At 36.0% G+C, this 24,499-nt stretch overlaps 1 protein-coding gene across 9 annotated transcripts in view; it reads right to left on the bottom strand.

Moving 5' to 3' along the window:
* The window catches only part of Vps54 (VPS54 subunit of GARP complex), an 87,038-nt gene extending 64,707 nt beyond the window's left edge, over positions 1–22,331 (bottom strand). For 4 of the 9 annotated variants that reach the window (XR_002483602.3, XM_078029115.1, XM_013357183.4 and 1 more), the window contains exons 1-3: positions 21,438–21,578; positions 2,650–2,805; positions 593–834 (exon numbers count right to left, since the gene is read on the bottom strand). Coding sequence is in view for 8 of the 9 variants with exons in the window: in XM_078029115.1 (XP_077885241.1) it covers positions 593–834; positions 2,650–2,785 (378 nt within the window). In the remaining variant the exon portion in view is untranslated. Of the gene's footprint in view, positions 1–592; positions 835–2,649; positions 2,806–21,437; positions 21,579–22,242 lie in introns of those variants that run through there. The other 5 variants (XM_078029117.1, XM_013357186.4, XM_078029116.1 and 2 more) reach the window with 4 other exon arrangements.
* Positions 22,332–24,499: the final 2,168 nt, after the last annotated feature.

Genomic DNA, 24,499 nt, shown 5'->3' with positions numbered 1-24,499 from the left:
TTAAGGCAATCCGCTATTGTGATAAATGAGAGACACAGGAATGGTTCTACTCCTAATTTCTTTCCTTTTTTGGTGGTAGGGTGGGTGGTTTACAGAGAATGAACCTGGGGTACTTAATCACTGAGCTACATCCCCATCCCTTTTTACTTTTTATTTTGAAACAGGGTCTTGCTAAGTTGCTGAGGCTGGTTTTGAACTTGAGCTCCTCCTCCTCCTATCTCAGCCTCCCAAGTCTCTGGAATTATAGACATGTGCCACCACACCTGGATATTCCTATTTTCTTAAATCTCACAAATTATCTAAACTTTACGGGCTTAATAGAACCATTTTCTCCTTGGTAGACAGGGTAGGTTTCATACTGAATCTTAGCACCAACAAGAATGTGTAATTCTGAAAAATCACTACAGTAAGAGAAATGTATTAAAATTATATCTAAGAAAAGAACTAAACTAACCAGGACAGGAGGATTTATATGAATATAAAAGAATACCATCACAGGTTCAAATATTATTGGTTGAAAATTTAAAATAAATCAAACTAAAACTCTATTATTTTTTACCTGACTATAACTAATTTCAAGATTAGATATTACCTGAGAGATTTCCTGTTGATATACTGTAAAATGTTCCTTGCTGATCTGTGGGAGGTAGAATGAAGGTATGACTTCGGTGTCCACAAAGTCCAATCCCCATGTTTTTGTGAAGAAATCAGATTCTCTTTTTGCTAATCTAGGATCATTTAGTGCTGCCGGGAGATTTACTTTGGAATGATATATAGTCCATCTATTTTGATCTGTAACTAGAGATGGGGTAACACATAAACTACTTGAATCACCTGCAAAAAGTAAACAAGAGAACTCTGTAAAGTTAGTTCTATTGTTTGCGAATATATCCTAGAAAAAGAAAATGCTTAGATTCTAGTTTGCACAAACCAACCAGATGCTTTCTTCCATGGCAAATATTAATTTTTAAAAAGTCAATCTGATTAAGTAATCTTCATCCAGAAGCAATTAATTCTCAAAAGGATGAAAAACATGAATAAGATAAAGGATATGCAAAATTTGAGGGTTATAGTTGCCAGATAGGGGTAGGCGTAAAAAAAAAAAAAATCATTAATTCCTTCCTATCATTTTTTTTCAAAATTGAAAATACCCCATTTATTTTTTGTTTGTTTGTTTTAAGAGGCAGGGCTTTATTCTATTGTACTATGACAGGCATTCCTGGTTCAAACATCATTTATTTGATTTGTTATCAGGTGACATAATATTGCTGTGGCATTGACCATTAAAAAAAGAAAAATATAGTCAATTCCCATTATTTGCAGCAGTTTTGTTCCACAAAGTACTATGAACACCTAATTAGCAAATACTGATTCACTGCTCCTACAAAATTAAAAAGAGTTAAGTTCTTATGAGCCTCAGGTCACAACATTTTCATCAACCAATGCATAAATTCATTTTGTATATGTTTCTTTTTAAAGACTATTTTTCATTATATATCACTGATTCATTAACATTTAACTCATGGCTAATGGCACCATAACCCATAGCTGAATGAAACTTTTTCTACACATGCATTTTCTTTATAAGGTATAACACAGCCTGATTGTCTTTATGAACACTAGACAGCACTATGGTATTTGCCTGGGGGCTGATTTAACAGCAAAATCACCAAGAGAAAGCACAAAAATGCAAAACATGAAATATTGTTCTGTGTGTCCAGGCAGCTCAAATTTCTCTTTTTTCCCCCCAACCCCAAGTATTGGGGATTGAACCTAGAGACTTGCACATGCTAGGCAAGTACTCTACCAATGAGCTCCAACCCCAAGTCTTTTTATTTTGAGACAAGGTCTCATTAAGTTGCCCAGGCTGGCCTCAAATTTGTGATCCTCCTGCCTCAGCCTCCCAAGTGCTGGGATTACAGGATTACAGGCGTGTACTACCTATTGTCTAGTTTCAAATTTTTCAAAGCTCTCTGCACAAGTCTGCAAAAGACCTCAAAAGTATAACTAGTATTGATTTGGGGTTTACAGATAAATTTCAGGGAGCAGAATATACAAATACAGAATCTGCAAGTAAGGAGGATAGATTGTACTGTTTTAACTAAACAACTTTCAGTCTAAACCTTCATTTTTTAACACTTATTCAACTTATATAGGTAACTTATTTTATGGCATTTCAAGAAAAGAACTATAATCTAATTTCATTATCAACTTATTTCCAAATTATTTATCTATCTAAATTACATTTACTTTTAGTTATAGATGGACACAATGTCTTTTATTTATTTATTTTTATGTGGTGCTGAGGATCAAACCCAGGGCCTCATGCATGCAACACAAGCACTCTACCACTGAGCTACAACCAACCCCAGTCCTATCTTTATTTTTAACATTAAAAATTTACTCTTTTGAGTTGGGGTTGTGGCTCAATGGCAGAGGACTTGCCTCGAATGCGTGAGGTCCTGGGTTCAATCCTCAGCGCTACATAAAAATAAATGGGACAAAATATTGTGTCCATGTTTAACTAAAAAGTTATTTTTTAAAAAATTTACTCTTTCAGGATAAGTTTAGGAAATATGACTGCTAATTTAAAGATAATACAAATTATCAGTAAAAAAATCCTCAAAGAGGAAAAATAAAAAGCATTACCTGTGGGTTCCTTGGGACATACATCTGGCAGTGACTGCACAGGTCGAATGTGTTTTGTTGGATCTACCTCTTTTTTAAAGAAAACATCACTGCTGCTTCCTTGAGGCACTGGTGAAGAACTGTGGCTTGAAGCCATTGCATAAAATCACCACTCAACTAAAAATGAGTAAGAAACAAATAATAATTGAGACTTTATACAAACCAAAATCTGTTATTATGCATATAATAAGTTTTCTTTCAAATACAGAAACTTTTTCAAAATCCCCCAAAGTATATATAAGCATGCAGTTTGCATATAGTGAAAGTTGTTCATAATATTTAGTTTGCTAAGGTATTAGTCTTTGTTTGAAAAAAAAAATTCTCACAAGTAAAACTTCCTTAGTTTTTTATCCAAATTCAAATTTACACCAATTCTATACCAATAATATCAAAGATGAAAACACTCCATTCATTAAGTATACAGTAATGATACATTACAGCAAAATGGTTAAGTACTTTTTTAAATTATATATATTTTTTTAGTTTTATATATATCTTTATTTTATTTTTTTGTGGTGCTCAGGATCAAATCCAGCATCTTGCACACGCTAGGGAAGTGCTCTACCGCTGAACCACAACCCTAGCTCATACATTTTTTTTTTCATTACTATTCTTTTTTCCTTTTTGAACAGAGGATTGCACCCAGTGGCTCTCAACCACCAAGCCATGTCCCCAGACTTTTTTTTTTTTTTTTTTGAGATAGAGCCTTGTTAAACTGCTGAGTCTGCTCTGTAGTTGTCATCCTCCTGCCTTAGCCGCCTGAGACACTGGGACTGGGATTTTAGGCATGTGCCACCACACCTAGCTCAGTGCCTAAGTTTTTGAAGTCTGCCTACCTGGGTTCATATCATTCACCAACAGGATAAGCAGAAGAAATTTCACTTAACCCTTGTGTGCCTTTCCTCATCTGTGAAATGGAGGGGGAAAAGATTCCATCTCATAAACATCTTGTCAAGAAATATGGGAATGGGGGGCTGGTGATATGCCTAAGTTGGTAAAGTGCTTGCCTCTCATGTATAAGGCCCTGGGTTCAATCCCCAGCACCACAATCAATAAATAAATAAATAAATAAATAAATAAATAAATAAATAAATAAATAAATAAGAAATGTGGGAATGGGTGTATAAAAAGCACTTAAAGGGGGCTGGGAATATAGCTCAGTTGGTAGAGTGCTTATCTTGCATGCACAAGGCCCTGGGTTCAATCCCCAGCACAGCAAAAAATAAAAATTTTAAAATAACACATGCCTCAAAGTTAGTGTTCACAGATATTGGTAATTACCATTATAATTACTTTTACTACGTGACTGCCATAAAGTAATATAATGATTATAAAATCATCAGTAATTAAATTATAAAGGAAAAGAGGTAGCATTCTTCAAGGAGCTTACAATTGTATGAAGAAACCAAAATAAATATGTAAACTCATGTTTTATCTACACAAAAGTAAACTATGTTTACTTTTTAAAATAAGTTCTGAAAGAACTTGTAGGGCAAAACAACAAAATATAGGCCAGAGAGTCAGACTTTATAAATGAAGCAATACTGCAACTGGATAGTGAAGACACTGTATTATTTTATTATTTTCTATGAAATGTTTAGAGATCACTTAATCTAAGTTCTCTCATACTAGAGATTGGTATAGCAAGGCCCAGAAATATAATGTGCTTTAACAAGGAAGGAAGGAAGAGAGGGAGGGAGGGAGGGAGGGAAGGAAGGAAGAAGGAAAGGAGGGAGGGCAGAAGGAAGGAAGGGAGGGAGGAGGGAAGGAAGGGAGGGAGGGAGGAGGGAAGGAAGGGAGGGAGGGAGGGAGGGAGGAAAGGAGGGAGGGTGGGCAGGCCAAGTTAGAATATCTGGTGAATAGAAAAAAGTAGAAAATAAGAAGTAGATACAAGTCAGGTACAGCACATGACAAATAGCTCATCTACTTTTTTTTTTCATTTAAATTTTTTTTTTAGTTGTAGACTGACATAATACCTTTATTTTATTATTTTTATGTGATGCTGAGGATTGAACCCAGTGTTTCATTGTGCTAGGAAAGCGCTCTACCACTAAGCCACAACCCCAGCCCCTCAACTACTCTTAACTTTCCTCTAGATTGCTAAAAAATTGTTTCTCAGACTTCCTTGCATATCTATCTCAGTACTTTCAATGCAAGAAAATAATCAACCATTCACTCTGGCTATATAAAAACAGTCTGCTAAGAAAATGCAGAGACTATGGAATCCGTGAACCCCAGGTTACAGAGCTTCTAGCTTTAGACCAACCTTCCTGTTTACAGGAATGAGAGAAAAAGGATTAACCTACAACATAGAGGAAACAATCACACAAACTGAAAATATAAGGCATTCTATAAGAAAACGGGCATATCAATCATTTTAATAAAGCAGGCAGTTCTCCTAGTAAAATGACAAGACAAAGCTAATTTGTTAGCTTTGACTGAATCCTGATTCAAAAAGAACAAACTAGCTTTAATCCATTCTTGAGATAACTGGAAAATCTTGAATATGGACTGGATGTTAGATATTTTGAAATTATTTTTAGAGTATTAGTGGTGTTGAGACTACAGGAAATGTCCTTATGCTTAGCACAAGATTAATGAAGTATTTTAGAGTGAGGGTAATATCATTATCTGCAACTTACTTTCAAACAATTCAGCAAAAAATATACACAGATAAAGAATGACAAAATGTTTAAAAGTCTAAGTGAAATGTTTATGAATACTGCACATCCTATGCTTTCGCTTTTCTATAGGTTCGAAATTTTTTACAGTAAAATTTGAGGGAAAAGGTATTTTACACGTTTGTCAAATATTAAATAGTAAAAAATATAACAAAAGCATGTTCCATTTATAACTGTTTTAATCTCAAGATGGCATGACATACAACTTCAAATGTAGAAAAACTTAACAACAGAGTTCAATCAAATTTTTATGTTGCAGAATAATAATACTACATATAGAAATTGGAATTCCTGATAGAAGTCTGATTTAAAAAAATAACTAAGATTTATCACAGGTATTACCCAAATAGTATGCAAAAATTTCTTCACTTCTACATTGTAAAAGTTACTGTTTACAAAGAATATCAATACAAAACTACATACAGTCAACTCTGGATTTTCCATGAGATTATTTATTATAAGCAAAGTCTTTTTTTCTTTTTGTCCACTATTTTCAATCTACACAAAACATCTTACTAGAGAGTGATTAACATTACAGATATATTAACTAATCATTTCCCTCCTCCTATGTATCATAAGGAGTAACCTACTTTAAAATCTACCATGCTTCTGTCATACTATAGTATCCTAACTGGTGTCTCTGTTCCCAGTCTAAATAAGTTTGCAGTGCTGCAGACTGAACCCACAACCTTGTGTAGACTAGGCAAACTGTCTACCACTGAGCTATGTTCCCAGTCCCTCAAAAATCTTTAATGATTACTTATTACCTCCCAGACAAATCTCAAACTTTGTAAGCTGGTATTTGCAGTTTTTACAATCTATTACTCATCTTTCTTTTTAGGCTTATTTCCTATTATCTGTGGATAATCTCTACTTTAGTCAGGATGGTCTAATTGTCCTTCTAATTTATCATGCTATCCTAGATGACTTGTCCTAGAATGTTTATATCATCTTCCTAATACCTCTTCTCCCTTTAAAAGTCATTTTAAATTATTTCATTTCTAGATTTTATAGCTTAACAAATGTACCCCATATTTGAAAATATTAACCAAAATAATCCCAAAATTACTTTTAAGAGTGAAAAATCTGAAACGAACTTTTAAATAAGAATGGTTAACAAGATAGATCCGGGGGTTTCTAGTACTCATGACAACTGCTAGTCTTGGCTATACGTAGGCATTACTTGGTGCAAAAAGCCTCAGTAGCGTGTGCATTAATGAATTGGTAGAGGCTGCTTATGTTTAATTTGTTAATTGCCTCAGGATATCTTTTTTAAAATAAGCTGTTATAAGAGAACAGAAGGGAAATCTGCTACCTAATATACAGACTGTGAACCTCATAGGGACTTCTGACATAGCCTCATGTAAGGAGAAGAGTAAAGGAGTGGTTAAGGGCATCTAGGAATTTAACTACTCCCATAGGAAAGGAATTGGCTGACCTTGGGCCAGTGGGTTTTTAGCTGAATTTTACGTGCCTTTCTCACCCAGTAAATCAATCCCTGTACTTGTTTTCCTCTTTGAACAAGTCTTGGTTACCTAATTCTGCTTTATTGTAAATTCAAAAATGAAAGATTTTGCTCTGAATTCATGGCAGGTACCTTACTCTTTGCTTGAATAAAATCATTCCATATCAGACTTGCCTTTGGTTTACTATAGATAATAAGCTTTAAGGTGGTTTTTGTTTTTTTGTGTAAATATATTTTGCATGTTTAAACATGTGTTTAAATATAATTTTAAAATTTTAAATAGAATTGCAGGGTATTTGATTACATAAAAATGTTTATGATGTACTGTTAAGAAAGTTTTCAAATTAATAAAGTATGATCCCAATTTTCTAACTTAATACATATACATACTTGCAAAAACACTGTAGGGTATTAACAACAATATTAATAGTAGTTGAGTTCAAAGGACAGAACTAAAGGCATTTTAAATTTTTGCTAGCCTGTGCTTTCCTAAATTTTTCAAATGTTCTCCTATGAAAATGAATTACTTTGTTAATCAGAGATAATATATAAAAAGCACTAATATTAAACTACACATTAGCTTCAGCCTTATACCTACCTCTACCATGAATCTTTTTCTTTTTCTCACCTACAGAGAACCAGCCTTCCTTTGAACTTGGAATGCTGATTATCTGTATCAGCAGTCTACAAACATTCTGATTATATACCCATCAGCTTAAAAACTTTAAGCAAAAATATTTAAGCAAATACATTTATATATTATACAGGGTACCATTATGTTATTACATTATGTACAATATAAAACTAAGCTAAATGTAAATCGAAAAGATGAGAAAGAGGACTTTAAAAAATATTTTTATTAGTTAATGTATAAAATCTTTCTATTCTCATTTTAATTGAGAACAGTGTGACCTGCTATGCCATTAGTGTCAAAAATCTTCATACTTTATGAAAGTGATTCAAATATATGGTTCTCAGTTCCATTTATTTTAATGCCTGGGTTTAAAGCCTACTGTAGGTAAAAAAAAAAAAAAAAAGTATCACACACGTGTATATGAAACCAAATGGAAAAAATACAACACCATATCACTGCTAACAATTTCTTTTTTTTTAATTTTTTTTTAGTTGTAGATGGATATAATACCTTTATTTTATTTTTATGTGGTGCTGAGGATCAAACCCAGTGTCCCACAGCGCGAGGTGAACTCTACCACTGAGCTAAAACCTCAGCCCATCACTGATTACAATTTCTAAACCCATCATCTGGAGGATTTTTAATAGATTAGAAAATTTTGTTTGTTTTATTTTTAAAAGTTCATACTTTTAGGAACAAAATCACATAATGATTATTTCCAAACATCCATTTTCAAAATACATTCACAACATACATTCACAGTGCCTTTAGTATTTTCTCACTCATTGTTTAAATTAAACTGAGCATAATGGCACACAACTCTCCAAGTATAGAGAGACTGAGATGGGAGGATCACCTGAGCTCAGGAGTTTGGGGAAAGCCTCGACAACATAGTGAGATCCTATTTCATAAAAAAGTAAATAAAACATAAAATGCTTGGAAGGAACAGAGTAAGTGCACTGTTCTTTGTTTACCCATTTCTATTGTTAGTCCACATGTTGTCTCTCAAAAGATGAGAAAATTTGGAACTTTTTTTAAAAATATTTTTTTAGTTGTAGTTGGACACAATACCTTTATTTTACTTATTTATTTTTATGTGGTGCTGAGGATCAAACCCAGGGCCTCGCATGAGTGAGCACACAACTCTAGCCCTCAGAACATTTTTTATTGCTGCTAAAAGACAAATCTAGGGCTCTACCACTTTGGCTCAGTGGTACAGCACTTGCCTACACATGTGAGGCACTGGGTTCGATCCTCAGCACCACATAAAAATAATTAAATAAAATAAAGGTATTGTGTCCATCTATAACTAAAAAAATGTTTTTAAAAAGTCCAACCACACAGCAAAATTAGACAACTGTTAAGAACTAACACATATAGCTACTGAAGCCTATAGGTAGGAAGAAAACCTAGCTTTGCACTTTATTTACTTGTACTCCTATTATTAGTAATACCTTTCATTCAAGTTTTCCCTTTAGTTAAAACTAGATAACAAAATCTGTAAGCCCACTTAACTACTCATGGATACTATGTTACATCACAAGGATGAACTAAATGAAGGATACCACTGTTATTCCCTTTGTGGGTGGACATATGGACTGACTGGACATGCTGATATGAATCCTTAGAGCAAATATTTGTGAAGGTTAAGCTTAAACTGGGTAATACTTTACAAATAAGTTTGGACTTTATCTACAAGACTGTGGTAAGTCATTATATACTGTAAAATTTTAGTGCCAAATACATCGTTCTGGGAGTGTATTAATAAGAGAATAGGACCAAATACAGAACCTAAAAAGACTCCCAACATTTCTGAAGAAAGAAATGAAAGAAAGATACATAAAGGACTGGAGAGGTAGCTTAGTGTTGGAATGCTTGCCTAGCATGTAGAAAGCCCCATCAAATCCCAGTACTGCAAAAAAAGAGAGAAAGGGGGTGGGGGGTAGATAAAAATCTGTGTAGTTGAAGGGGTGTAGCTCAGTGGTAGAGCAAACATATGCACAGCATGTAAAAGGCCCTGGGTTCAATCCCCAGCACCAAAAAAAAAAAAAAAAGTTTGTAATAAAAGAAACATTCATAAGAGTGGGAGGAAAAGCAGGAGAGAAATATCCATCCAGAATGTGCAAATAAAATATTAAGGAAAGAAAAACCTCCTTCAAATTTGGCAATTAGGAAGTTATCAGTCATATCAGAAAACAATCTCAACTCCAGTTATGAAAGCCAGACTGCAGAGGCTGGACTAGAATATAAGGTGAGGAAATTAAAATACAATGCTCAGCCATTGTTCAAGAGACTCAACCATAACATAATAAAACAGAACACATAGTACAATCTCATTTTGCTAAAAAAATTATAACAATACAATATACAGAAAAATATACAACAAAATGTTGACAGTGGTTATAGCTCTGCCTAGAACCAGTCTTCTTTACTACTATTTCTAAGCATTTCTCTCCCTTCATTCCCTACAACCCAAAACACCCCCCCACACTATTTTCTATCACAAGCATTATAGTTTATAAATCTTTATAGTACTTTCTCAAATTAAAAGTGATTTATTTATCTGCTTGTTCCCCATTTCCCCCAATATATTGTAAACTTAATACTTATGTCCTCTACTGTCCTATACTATAGCCAACAGAGTCTAAACATTCAATAAACTGCATGAATGTTCACAGAATGAACAAATGAATAAATACTATGGAAAGAAGGTAAGGACACAGAAGCCAATAATAATGTCTCATGTAAGTCTACATATTTTAAAAATAAAATAAAACCTCTATGTCTAAAATATATTTTTGTTGGTATAACATTACTTGTATTTCTAAAATTTTATTCTATGCTTTCTTAAAGTATAATATAATATACTGCTTAGGAATACTATCTATAGGTAGTTAAATCTCTGTCATTTATTAGTTGTATGACTTTTGAAAACTTTTAAACCTTCACATGTCTCAGTTTTCTCATTTGTATAATGGAACACCAGCAACATCTTTCTCATAGGAATGTTGTAAGACTTAAATGAAAAAAGTTAAGTAAGCTCATGGCATAATATTTAGCACATATTAGACAACAAATAATTGCAATTACTATTATTATTACAAATATCTAGGATTAACATTTGGACTATGCCAAACTTTTAAAATCAATTTTATCTTTAGGATCCTGAGCTGCCTTTTTTGGTGTGTCCCCCTCCACCGGTTACCCCCCCCCTCGCTTTTTTTAAGTTTGTTTTTTTAGTCCTAGTCCTGAAGAGGAAGAAAAAGGAAAACGGGAAGCAGCAAATCAATATGTGCAGACACAATTTACTATAAGAAAAGCATAGAACAGTGCCTGCACCTGTGGCAAGGAATGTGGCTGGGGACGGTGGCAGGGGTACTGAAAAGTGATGATAAAGCCAGAAAAGGAAAAGTAGAGGAAAAAAAAAAAGAAAGAATACCAAGCCTAGGGACTACAAGGCACCTTAGCTTTGTGTTCCATCTAGAGAAAATAAGCAAACTGACCTAGAAGAGCTAGTTGCTTCATCCTAGTCCTATGCCCAGTGCCCTCATCTATTGCATGAGCAGGCAGGGAAGACCAGTTGGAACTTAAGTAAAACTGGAGATTGCTTCAATCCCATGACTAATTCTAATGTCCTCTGAAGTTATAATCAAGAGTGCAGTGAAAATACATTATCAGTGAAAGAAGGAAGGATGATAGAGAAGGGAGCACCATAAAGACAAGAGTAAGAATTACACTAAATACTATATAGTTCGTAATCTCTCAATTCCATTCAGATTGGTTTGTTGGTTTTCAAAACAATGACCCAATCCATGAGTGATTCAACGATCTACATCAAATAGATGAAGAAATAGACTGAAGACTAACTTGGCTTCAGAACACTTAGATAGTTATGAAGATAGGATTTGAATTCAGATTTTCTGATTCAAAATTCCACTCCTGTTTCTGTACCACATGGCTTCTCCAATTAAAAAAAATCTAAATTATTTCACTATTGCCTTCCACCCATTAGACTCCTAGTTCTTTTTCCTTCTTTCCCTCCTTATCAGATCAATTACTAATATCACTAACCTAACCTTACTATAGTAACATAACTATACTAGCATATTACTTATGTCTTCTATTAAATGACAGGAAGAATTAACATCTAACTGTGATAAAGCATTTTATAAGACTTATACTACTGAAAAAACTCTTTTTAAGGAAAAGGGTACTATATATTTTCATCAGTGTAACTTACTATACTTTCTTAGCAAAGGGATAATTATTCATCTAGAATGTGGAATAAAAGGGCTACTATGGGCCATTATCTTAGTGCTTTCAACCGAAAACATTCTGAATTCCAAATTGACTTGTAAATAATCATTTATAACATGTCTGTTTGTAATGAGATAATGGAGACAAAGTGGGAAGTTTTTTTACATTGGAGCTGGACAAAGAAAACTTATTTTAATATGATTTTGAATTTAAATTTAATAAAAAAGAAAAATCAGTACTTAACTACATTAATAATAAAAGCAAACAAAATATGGCAAACTTGACTTCCCCAAATTAGAAGGAACTAATATATGCAAAAAAAAACCACCACATAATGTCCTACCAAAGGTCAATTTGATAAAAATCAGGAGGGTTTTTGTTTGTTTGTTGTCTTGTTTTTATCATACAAAAAAAACTCTGCCTATATCCTCTCTTTAATCTCACCTGTTTGGTTTCTTGCTGTTTGCCTACAAAAGACTTCCAATATCTCATATTCTAAGAACATTTCTATATTTTTAGAATTTTAAGAGCCAATCTCTGGTAAATGGTATAGTTAAGTTTCTTTCATACAACCTAGACATAAATAACAGTATACTTCTAAACACTATTTAGGGTTTATCACTTGACAAAATTTAATAATCATAATTTTAAAGTACTTAAAAATGTTTTAATTGCATATCATATATTATTGCTCACAATGAGCTCAGTAACGAAGCTAATTGATGTGCAGATGCAAATTCACAATAAGGAGGGGAGGAAGAATAGAGGTAATTTGGACAGAGGGGAGTAAAGGGAGGGGAGGGAGCAAGGGAGTAGGAATGATAGTAGAATGAATCAGATGTTATTACCCTATGTGCATATATGCTTATATAATTTTACATCATGTACAACCAAATGAATGAAAAGTTATACTCCATTTATGTATGACATAGCAAAAATGCATTCTACAGTCATACATAACTAATTAGAACAAAAAATATTTAAAAAGTAAAGGGCTGGGGTCTTGGCTCAGTGGTAGAGCGTGTGCCTCACATGAGTGAAGCATGGGGTTTGATCCTCAGCACCACATAAAAATAAATAAATTAAATAAAGGTATTGTGTCCATCTGTAACTAAAAAAATATTTTAAAAGTAAAATAAAGAAAAATAATGAATTAAAATTTAAACATAACAATCAATCTTAACTTTCAAGAAATACAAACTAATTTAGGCTGTCATATTATAAGTATTTGTATACTCATCTTGAGCATTAAAGAAGTATGTACAAAGCAAAAGGAACCCAGAAAATAAGAACAAAGTTTTAGTAATCTATTTTGCTTTTTCCTTACATCCTCCATGGGACATTTAAGAGACCCCGAATCTTGTCAGAAACTGAATGCATTTGCTTCCTGACATTGCTTATTTACTTTTGATTTAGCAGTTACAAGGAACAGTAAGAGCTAATGTTGGCTAGGAAAATAAAAATTATAATCATTTGTAATGTTAGATTTAAATATTTTTAAATGACCTATAAAATAAGTGCTATTTCATATGACATCCTTATCAGGGATAAAAATCACAAATATCCTCATTTAATAACATTTAGTTTCAAAATCTAAGTATTATTCAAAATAAAAGTATTTTTTTCCCAATACTCATTAGAAACTTATAACATAGCTTTATATGAGTCATTGAAATTCAGGAATTCAGGGTCACCAGGTCTAACTGTGTCTAGCGTGTAAAAATTTCAGTGAAAAACAAAAATAGCATTGATATATTACTTGTGAAATTTCTGTAAATCAAAGTAAGCCAGATTCACACTGGTATTGTGTTTTTGGTATCCTGGTCAAAGATTAACAAGTAAAATCACTCATTCAGTTAGTGAAGAATAAATACATTTCAAATATATAAACCGTTAGACAGTTATTAAAATGTCTATACAAAAGTAAAGTTAAAATCTGTATACTCTGTTCTGCTTTGAAAATAATTGCTAAAAGAAATCATGTATTAATATTTTCACAAAGATAAAACAACACTTGGATTTATACAGTTTGAGAACCACTCTACCTTTCTTCCTTTCAAAATAGAAATAATCTAGTGTAAACAGTTATTAATCATATATGTTTTATACCCGATCTCTAATGGGCAAGGTCTTCAAATAATCTAAGTACTCAATAAATGCTAAGTAAGAATAAATATAATGCTTTCAAGGAATTTTCATTTTAGGAAAAATAAAGCAAAATAGCTAGACGCATCTGCATTAAGTCAGTAAGTGGCTCAAGAATAGAAATAAATGTTAGTTTTAAGAAAAAAGTAACAATGTCCATCAATTAGTTTGGCATTACCTCTGCATTCCTCTCCATTATTTGGGTCTTAGCTCAATCTTCCCATTTCATCTGGGACCTTATTCTATTAATTATTCCCTGACTCTCCTATCTTCAATATCTTCATCAACCAAACAAACAACAACAACAACAAAGAAGTATCAAATTAAACTTCTTTCCTTGAACCCTACTTCCTTCAGTGAGAATTCTTCATCCCCTTCATTAGCAAACCTTTATTTTCTCTATCTCCTTAGCAATGTCTTCCAACTCCAGGCCTGGTTCAGAAAAAGGTTGGTAATGGCCTGATTTCTAAACTCAATGGCCTATATTCAATTTTCATCTAACCTGACCTCAAAGCTCTCAAAAGTCAATAAAGGCAATAAATGTAGAAGGATGGAAAAGTTAGAAAACAACCATTTGTAATCCTCCAAGGTAGCACTTTATTTAAGCAAGGACCATTAGTGTATGCCAAAACCATTGGTTAAAAAGCTGTTGAGGCCTAAGAACACAGTTCAACAGTAGTGTGCTTCCCTAGCAGGTTCAAAGGCCCTGAATTCAATCCCCAGCATTACCAAAAAGAAAATAAGATTAGGGCACAGAATATATACATCGCCATTAAGCATCACCCTATTATTTATTTATTAAACAATACAGAATTGTCAGGCTCCACCTTTACCAAATGACCAAGTGTGCATTACCAATACAGGGGCAGCCTGATATGAAGTGCTTGTTGATACATACTATAATACAGTAGGAGGGTCACACATCATCTCTGTGGCAGTCTTGCCAGAAATGTCTCACAGAATCTAACTGTAAGGAAAGAGATCAATTCAGAATGTGGAGAATACTCAGGAACAAATGGCCTCTACTTTTCAAAGGAGGAAATTCACAAAGAGAGGGAGGCAGTGGGTCTATTTTGGCTCATAGTTTCAGCCCATGTCCACTTGGCCCCATTGCTTTGGGTCTGTGGTGAGGAAGAACATCATGGCAGGACACTCATGGTGAAGTAAAGCTGCTAACTTCATGGCAGCCAGGAAGCAAAGAGAATGATAAGAAGAAGGAGTCAGGGTCCCAACACAGCTTTCTTTCAAGGGTTCATCCCCAATGACCTACTTCCTCCAACTAGGCCTCAACTTCTAAATTTTCCACCACTTCCCAATAGCTCCATCAGCTGAGGATGAAACCTTCAACATATGAGCTCTCTTGGGGAACATTTAAGATCCAAACCATAACAAAACATGTTATCAGAAACCACAAATAATTCAATATGCCTGAGAAAATTATATTCGTGGAGGATGGGATAAGTTGTTGTGAGTCATCAAGGCTAGAAAGGTAATTTGGAAAAAGAACTTAAAGGAATTTATAAATCTGTTAAAGGAATAAGGAACATGTATTTCATCAGGATGATGAAAGTTACAAATAATTTAAGCAGAGGAATGATATAATCAGATTTACCCTTTATAAAGGCCACTGACAATAGCACAGAAGATGTACCAAGACTAGAAGACCAGATAGGAAATTTGCAATCATCTAGGTGAAAGATACATTAAAATTGAACTTGAACTAAAGATATAGCTCAGTTGGTAGAGTGCTTGCCTTATATGCACAGGGCCCTGGGTTCAATTCCCAGCAACACACACACACACACACACACACACACACACACACACACACAAACACAAAAAACCCTGAACTCAATGTTAGAGGAGAGGGAGAAAACTAAAATTTCAGATGTTTCTCCAGTCATAATCTCTTCGGTGTCCCACATTCCAATTTATAACTGCATATACTGGGCACCTTTAACTACATGTTTCATAGATACCTAAAATTCAGGATATATAAAACTTAAAACTCATTATCTGCCATCTTTATTCACCTTCTCCAGCTGCCAAAATTTGATATCTTCTCTAACTTAATTAACAGCAACACCATCTATGTATTTCCCAAACTAGGAACCATAGAGCCAATGTGACTCCCTCACATCTTCATATTGTTCAATTTCTATACCAAGTCAGATTGGCCTATGGATTCTACCTCCAAACATACCACAAATCCTTCCCTTAAATCTCCATTCCAATTGCCACTACTACAATTAAGGACTTTATTTGAAGATTACTGTTGTGAGAGTCTTGTACCAAAAGTTTTCTTGATCCTAATCTCCCTCAACTTCAAAATCACTTTCTCTAAAATTCACATTTGTTTAAGTTACTCTCATCAGGTCTAAAATCTCTGGCATAAACTCCCTTTACAATCCGCCTCCTGTTCTTCTTCAGTTTAATCAAATTGCAAATAAGTAAATAAAGATGTCTAGGGCATGAACTTTCTTGACATAATTTTTATGATTTCAAAATCATACTTCATTCACTCTATAAAAGAAATTCATAAAATATCATGCATCGCCATAATATTCATACGCAAACACCTACTCCTTAAGTGTCCTTTGAGTTAAAAAAAGTCAACTGTTTGAATGCAAAATTATCCAAATTCACATAATTATTTTTTTGCTATGAAAATTTAATTCTATTTACTAAAATTCAATTTTTAAAGTCCATTGTATTAAGAAAAATTCTTACTAATACTACCACATGGCTTACTCTGAATATTATTGCTAATAACCTTCAAGCTACCCCCTGAAAAATCATACTGACTAGTTAGAGCTTCATCTACTTCCATATCTTACTTTTGTATGATTAAGGAAAGTTGACCAGCTAACAAAACTTTATAAGAGATTAACTTTATGTATTTTAATCAAATGAACTAAAATGCTAAGTACAATGGATTACTGGATATATAGAAAAATCAAAGTAACTCTCTGCATAAAAAGATGTTGAAAATAATAGAAAAAGAAACAAACCTAGAACAGGATGAGAATTTTACAAATGATGAGTAGGCTTAAAACCCCTATTTCTTCAGTTAAGCCCTCCCATTTAAAGAACAATTATCACTGGCTACAAAATAACTCTTCAAATGCAAAAGAAGTTATGCATACTAAATACAGACAAAAGGAATTATTCTCAAAAAAGTAAGTAATCTAAATAACTATAGCTTACTCTTGGAAAGTGTAAATTTTGTAAAAAGTCAATTCCCAAAAGAAAATCTGAAATAAAACACTTATTTCAAAAACATGAAAATGTTTTCTCAAATACATATTTTGAAACAAGTTAACCCCCTGACCCCCCCACACACACACTTTTTTTGGTACTGGGGAATGAATCCAGAGGTGCTTAACCACAGCACCACATCCCCAGCTCTTTTGTTAAGTTTTGAGCAGGGTCTCTCTAAATTGCTCAAGGGCTTGTAAATTGCTGAGGCTGGCTTTGAACTTGTGGTCTTCCTGCCTCGGCCTCCAGAATTGCTGGGATTACAGGTGTGCACCACCATGCCCAGCCAAGGTAACCCTTTCTTGAACTTAATTTCACCATTATATTAAGCAGTTATTATACTGTAAGAATGAAAACCTCAAGGGCTACTGAAGGAAGTCAGTTTGTACTTGTATTAAGTCAATTTGTACTTGTATATGGTGATATACTAATTCTTCTATAAATTTATTATAGATAGATGGAAATATACACTTAGTATTTCTCTTCTTCTTAGGGCCTGTCATCAGTCATGGTTCTTGGCCTTGCTATCTCTCAATTCCCATCTTTGGCAACTTCTATATTGCTTTCTAATTTGATACTTCTGAAATAATTAACTAACACTTATGTAGTTATTATAGTTGACATAGCATCTTAATACACATTAACTCATTTAATTCTTATAATAACCTTGTAATACAGGAATCATTACTACCATTATTTTACAGATGAGAAACCATGGATCAGAAAGATTGTGACTTCTCTAAGGTAAAATGGATACTAAGTAGCAAAAATGGTCCCAATTGTGGATCATTTTTCACCACTAACTTGTTAAAAACATTAAATAGGGAGGCTGGGGATATAACTCAGTTGGTAAAGTGTTTGCCTCACGTGCACAAGGCCCTGGGATCAATCCCCAGCCACACACACACATACACATACACACACACACATACACATACACACACACACACAAAACCCACATTAAATAAGAATCAAAACTATAAAGAGATTAACTTTATGTATTTTAATCAAATGAACTCAAAATGCTAAGCACAAAATGCCAATTGCCTAATGGGAAAATAAGATGAGATTTGAGTATAAAGCGTGAACTTTTCTGGATATTCATAACATATATATGTACAAGCATAAATATATTAATTAATCAAAACACTTAGCTAACTTCTTTCTTGGCAGTTGAAGCTGCAAGTGGACATGGTGGCTAAAGATACACCATGTTTATTTCAAATTTTAAAAACATATATGCAACAATAACCAATAATTCAAAATTATCAATATAATTCAAATCTATGTAATATAAAGCTGCATATTAAGGGAGGGAAAAGTATTTATCTTCAGATTTGAAGACAACTACAAAGTAAAGAATATATATATTCTTTATGTCATTAATAGACTTCCTTTTACTTTTCCCTCCCAGCAGAGTTGCTAGAAAATTTCAAGTGTTAAGTGGAGAGTATTTTTCTACCAGGTGAGGGTCATGAACACCATCTCCAGTCTTTACCAGAATCATACAAACAACAGATTTATAATAGTACTATTGACATTTTGAGTAAGATAATTCTTTGTTGTGTGGATGGGGTATGTCTTTTACTAGTGTACAATAGCTAGCAACACCTCTGGCTACATGCCAACAGTACCCTCCTCAGTTCTAACAACCAAAAATGTCCCCACACACTGTCAAAAGTCCCTTGGAAGGCTAAACTGCCCTTGGAGACCTCTGGATCTTTGAAAAAGGAAGACTACAATCATTTGTTAATTACAATTTTTAGAAAATAGTTCTTTTTAAAATTTGGATTTTAAAAAATGTTAACAATACAAGAAGCTATCTAAATAATATATTTGCTGTGCTTAGGTAATGCATTTCATTTACAGAGATACTTTAGTCACTCCCTTGTCCTCAAAGTTGGAAGAATGTCCATGTTCTTTCCAAGCTCTGCTAGCAAAATGTCAAATACACATAAGAATGTAAACAATTCTAACAACCAACGCACCCCCAACCACACTCCCCATTTCTTGTTTTTCAGGGCCACATTGCGGTTCTTAAGCCAGCATCCTAGAGATTCAAGCTTCTACCTTTTAGATTTCCAAATATGGTCTCTGTCAATCATTTGTGAAGTAAGCAGGAAGAAGCTGATTAACTTTTAAGGCCTTTTTCCAACTTGATATCCTAATATTCAGTGGCAAAACTCCTCCTCTAACTTTGACTTAGCCCTGGTGGACACAACTAACTCTTCAGGTCACTGAAGCCATTGATGCTTTTTTCTTTCTCCAAATTTTTTACTTATGTTAACCAAACAGTATATCTGTTGTTTACAATATCCCTTTAAATATCGGGTCACCAGTTTATTCCCTGACCCAAATAAATAAAACAAGTAAATTGATTTTAAAAGCATAACTTTTCAAGAAATTCTGAGTTAATGCCATTTGTATGAAAGGCCCACATTAGGCAAATATTGAGATAAAAAGTAGATTAGTGATTACCTAGAGCTGCAGGTAATATGGATGAATGGGGAGTAATTGCGAATGGGTACAAGGCTCTTTGGGGTGATGAAAATCTTCTAAAATTCTATTATGGTGCTGGTTAGAGAACTCAGTAAATATGATAAAACCCACTGAAATACATTATACACAAGGGTATTTATGGAATGTTGTTAATTATAACTCAAAAAAAAAAAAGCTGTTTTTAAAAAGTTATGAGCACTTGCCTACCATGAGTGAGGCCCTGAGATAAATCACCAGGACCGAAAAGGAAAAAAGATGAAAAAGCTAAGAGCAGAAAAAAGGAATTTTAATCAACTTTTATTGATAGAAAAAGGAGTGTAATTAAAACAAATTCTGCAGTTTGCCATTTCATGGGTTATATAAGATTTAACTTCAATTCTGACATAAAAAATTAATGATTTTATCCAGAAATAAATTTTAACTTTTCAAGAAAACAATTATACGCAAATTTAATCATCTTTTCCTTTAAACTGGATGATCTTACCAGTGACAATTTCGAAAACAATGAAAAACATTTCAGAAAGTCAAACGCAGTAGTAACAATACTTCTACAGGAACAAGATATATGAATATCAATAACAAAGCATAGTCTTTACAATTTTATTGTGAATGGACTGGTAATGTAATAATTCTAAAATTACCAGAATATGATTTTAAAATAGCCAAATAACAATAAAATTGCAAACATCTACCAAAAACCAAAATTATCAATTACATATATTGATCTGTCTAAGCTTATCAGGAGCAATGATGATCACTATGAACCACCAATACCCATTTCTAGGAAATCAGACTCTGACTGTAGTACAAATAGAGTCAAACAAATCCCATCTGTTCTATCATAACTGCTCAGTAATCAATTAGGCTCTCAAGGTACTTGTGCTTTCCCAATTAGAACTCCCCATCAGATTAATAAAAGTGAAGGTTCATCAAGATCTACAGCTAAAGTTATAACAATATGATTATCTGTATACTACAAATAATTTAATATGATATCATTTGCCAAGTAAGCATTTACTTTTAAGACTGCCCTGGGTTTGACAAGTCAGAAGTAGAGCCAATTAGAACAATTCTTCAAAAGTGGAGCCTCTATAAAATACAAATAAATAAATAAAGCTGGCTAAAAGAGAATTTAAAACAAAAAAATTTTTTTTGCAACTCTGGTCGGCCAAAATTCTAAAAATACCATCCTGAACTCAACACATGGGCAGAGCAGTAGCTAATTATAATGGTCAGGCAAAAGTTCCCAAACGACAAGGGGAGGGCAGGGATGGCCTACCTTTGTATCATGCAGATATAGAAGGAAGCACAACAGAAGAAAAGTACTGAACCAATTATTGAGAGCTTAAATTGCCTAACTGCAAAACACCGAATTATTCTTTAGGTTAGTTTTTCCCAGAGCTCGGGGGAAATTGAAAAATATTTATTAAAAATTATCCCAAAAGGCTCCAAAAGGGGTTAAGGGCCCGGCTGGAATTAGACAAGAAAAGTTTGGGGTCAGGATCCAAGAGGAGTAATGGAAGTTCCAGAGCCGGGATCCCGGCGAGGGGCGAGACCGGCGTCAGCGGCCGCCGACAGCAGAGGAGCAGAGCAGTGGGCCGGGATCCCAAAGGGAGAGTGACAAGGAAAAGAAGGTAGCGGAGAGAAGAATGGAAGCTTCGGCGCCGGTCACTTGTGACCGAAACTATGTCCGCTTCGGGCCAGTAAGGAGACAGAGGGGGTGGGGTCTCGGTCCCTCTCTCCGCAGTAGGTCGGGGTGAGCCAGGGCCCCGTAGCGCAGTGAGCAGCGGGGGACTGGCCCGACACCTACCTGCGGTCCCGGGCAGCCGCCCCAGAGAGAGGCCTAGTGCATCGCCGCCGCCTCCAGCCCTCCACGTCGCGCCGAGGCTGCTGCTCCGCGGCCGCCGCCGCCGGGAGCCTGGCCGGGCCGAGCCCGGCTTCCCGCCTCCGCCTCGCGCCGGCTGGCCCGCGGGCCAGGGGAGCACAGGGTCGCCCTCTCGAGCCCAGCTCCGCTCGGGGATAAGAGGCGGCAGCGGCGGCTCCCTCACGTCTCTCCCGGGTGTCCTGTCAGCCAGCAGTTTCCCCCGGGTCCGCAGCGCCGCCTCCGCCGCTGCTGCCACCGCCTCTCCCACATCCCCGGCCTCCAGGGGAGCCGCCGCCGCCGCCGCCGCCGCCGCCGCGCAGCGACCACTGCCCCTGGCGCTTCTGCTCCCTGCTCCACTGCTTCTCCTCACCCCGCCGGCCCGGCCCGGCAGGGTCCGGGGAGACCGCGCCGGAGGCTGCCGCGAGGCCGCCGCAGCCCCCAGCCCACAATCCACCGCGCGGCTCCGCCGGGGCGGGAGGACCGCGGCCCGGGCCGGGGGGAGCGCCGCAGCCTCGGAGAGGGGCCTTGGCGCGGGCCGGCGCGCCCTCCGAGGGCGCAGCCGCGTTTCCCCGGGGCGGGGAATACCCCGCAAGGCTCCCCTACGCCTCCTCTAATAGTCCTACACGTAAAGACAAAAATCTTCGCTGAACTCCACTTTTCCCCACGTCCCTTCCCCCACCGAAGCAGGAAGTTAGGGATGACAAAATGGCGGAATATGCCAAGATGTCGGCCGGGTCACCGGACGATGTACCTGCTTGCGTCACCCACGTTGCCAAGAGAACTCCCGCCCTGGGCTCAACAGGACCACCCATAGTTGCTATGGGAACACACACACACACACACACACACACGCTTGGGTTCAAGAGGACCACCCACCGTTGCTATGGTAACCCCCACCCCGCCCTGTGCTCAATAGGACCACCCATGTTGCTATGGGAACTCCGGTTCTGGACTTCAATAGGACTAAGGGAAGTGGAATGAAGCCAAGTGCCACACTTTCTGGAAATCCTGTAGTGAAGGCTAATGTAAGACAGTGGGCTTCTGCTCTAGGATCCTTGAGCCATTCCCACTTTGCTGCTTGTTTTGAGGAATGCACTTTGACTTTCAATAAATCTAGCTGCTTCTCCTATGTGTCTTGCTCAATTCTTTGTTCCAGACCCTAAGAACTTGGACATTGACTTGACTCTCCTCCGGTGACATTTTTGGCATGCCAGATAGAAGGTAAGCCCCCTGATGCCCTCACTGTTTTGCTTTATCTGTTTTTCTTTTTTTTATAGTTTTTTTTATTGGTTGTTCAAAATATTACAAAGCTCATGATACATCATCTTTCATACATTTGACTTAATTGGGTTAGAACTCCCATTTTTACCCCAAACACAACTTGCAGAGAATCTCCAATCGTAGCACACTGGGACTGAGGAGCTATTAACAGTTTCCCCTGAGGACAATCATAAGGCACTTCTTTCAAAGACAGTGAAAAATCTTTACCCAATAGGTTGGAGAACCCGAGATTCTGATAGACCCTTGGATGGAAGACCCCATCTCCTGGATAATTGTGATATCCCAGGGTGACTCTCTGGGAAGACTTAAAGATCCAGGGAAAAGGGAGTTCGACTGTCATTTGCCCAATAGGGCAGATGGTCTACTTTTTCTCGCTACTTTGTATGCATGTGTCAATTAATATTACTTAACCTGTTTCTCCCAGTAATCTAAGTCCACATTTTCAGTGGGCACCATATGGGCAGTTAAGAGCCAGTAGGGTGCCTACCACTTGAAAATTCCAATGACAGGATAACATAGTTGTGAGCCACAGTTAGAATTAGCCTTTGCCAGACTCAAGACTAAACTCACCATCATGGGCACATAGTTAAAAAAAAAAAAAAATCCAATTACCCCAATCCTGTGGCCATCCAGGGCAAATCATGTCAGACTTCCCTTTCTATTGTGGGTATTAAGCCCATCCCTGATTCCATACTCTTCCTTCTCTTGCCTCCTGCATGCCTCTTCTTCAAAACTACCAATTCCTCCTCTTCTGAAATGGTGCTCAAGACCTCCTCCTGGAGACAGTTTGGCCCTTTTGCACTATTACCACCTCACTATTTCTGTTGGATAGTTGGGGCCTACTGGCTGAAGTGGTTTCTTTCTCATGTGCTAAAACACAGACCAGACCAGATGAAAATTGCTGTTCCTTTTTTTATTTTAATTTGATGAAAAAGTAGAAACAGGATTTGGATTGCTGGAATACATCCCAGCAGTCCCTGGCTGATAAAGCAGGCTGGGTGTTTCTTAGCCTTTTGTGTAAGGAGGCCAAAGTTCACTGGACTTGTGTAAGTAGTTATAAGGATGCCCAAAGTCAGGCACTACTCCAGGAGTTTCCACCATTAATGTTGACCACCAGCCTTGGAAAAAAATTCTACCTCATCCTTAGGTTAAGAAAGCACTCTAGAGAAAACTGGAAATTTATATGTAACAAAATGAAATTAAACTCCTCTCACCCTGTACAAAATTCAACTCAAAATGAATCAAGGACCTATGCATTAGACCAGAGAACATGCACCTACTGAAAGAAAAACTAGGCCTGAATCTCCATCATGTCACCTTAGGAACTGAATTCCTCAACAAGACTAAAGCACAAGAAGTAAAACCAACAATCAATAAATGGGATGATATCAAACTAAAAGCTTCTTCACAGCAAAGGAAACGATCAAGAACATAAATAGAGAGCCTTTAGAACAGGAGAAAATCTTTGCCACTTGCACCTCAGATAAAGCATTAATCTCTAGGATATATAAGAACACAAAAAAACACACACACAAAAAAAGTCAAATAATCCAATCAATAAATGGGCAAAGGAACTGAACAGACACTTCACAGAAGAAGAAATAAAATAGGTCAACAGATATGTGAAAAAAAATGTTCAACAGCTCTATCAATTAAATAAATGCAAATTAAAATTATACTGAGATTTCATCTCACCCCAGTAAGAATGGCAATTATCAAGACACAAG

Source organism: Ictidomys tridecemlineatus, chromosome 12 (genome assembly GCF_052094955.1).
Source record: "Ictidomys tridecemlineatus isolate mIctTri1 chromosome 12, mIctTri1.hap1, whole genome shotgun sequence".
NCBI classification, from domain to species: Eukaryota; Metazoa; Chordata; class Mammalia; order Rodentia; family Sciuridae; genus Ictidomys; species Ictidomys tridecemlineatus.
Note: the sequence above shows the minus strand (reverse complement) of the source record. Positions and strands in the feature narration are given on the sequence as shown.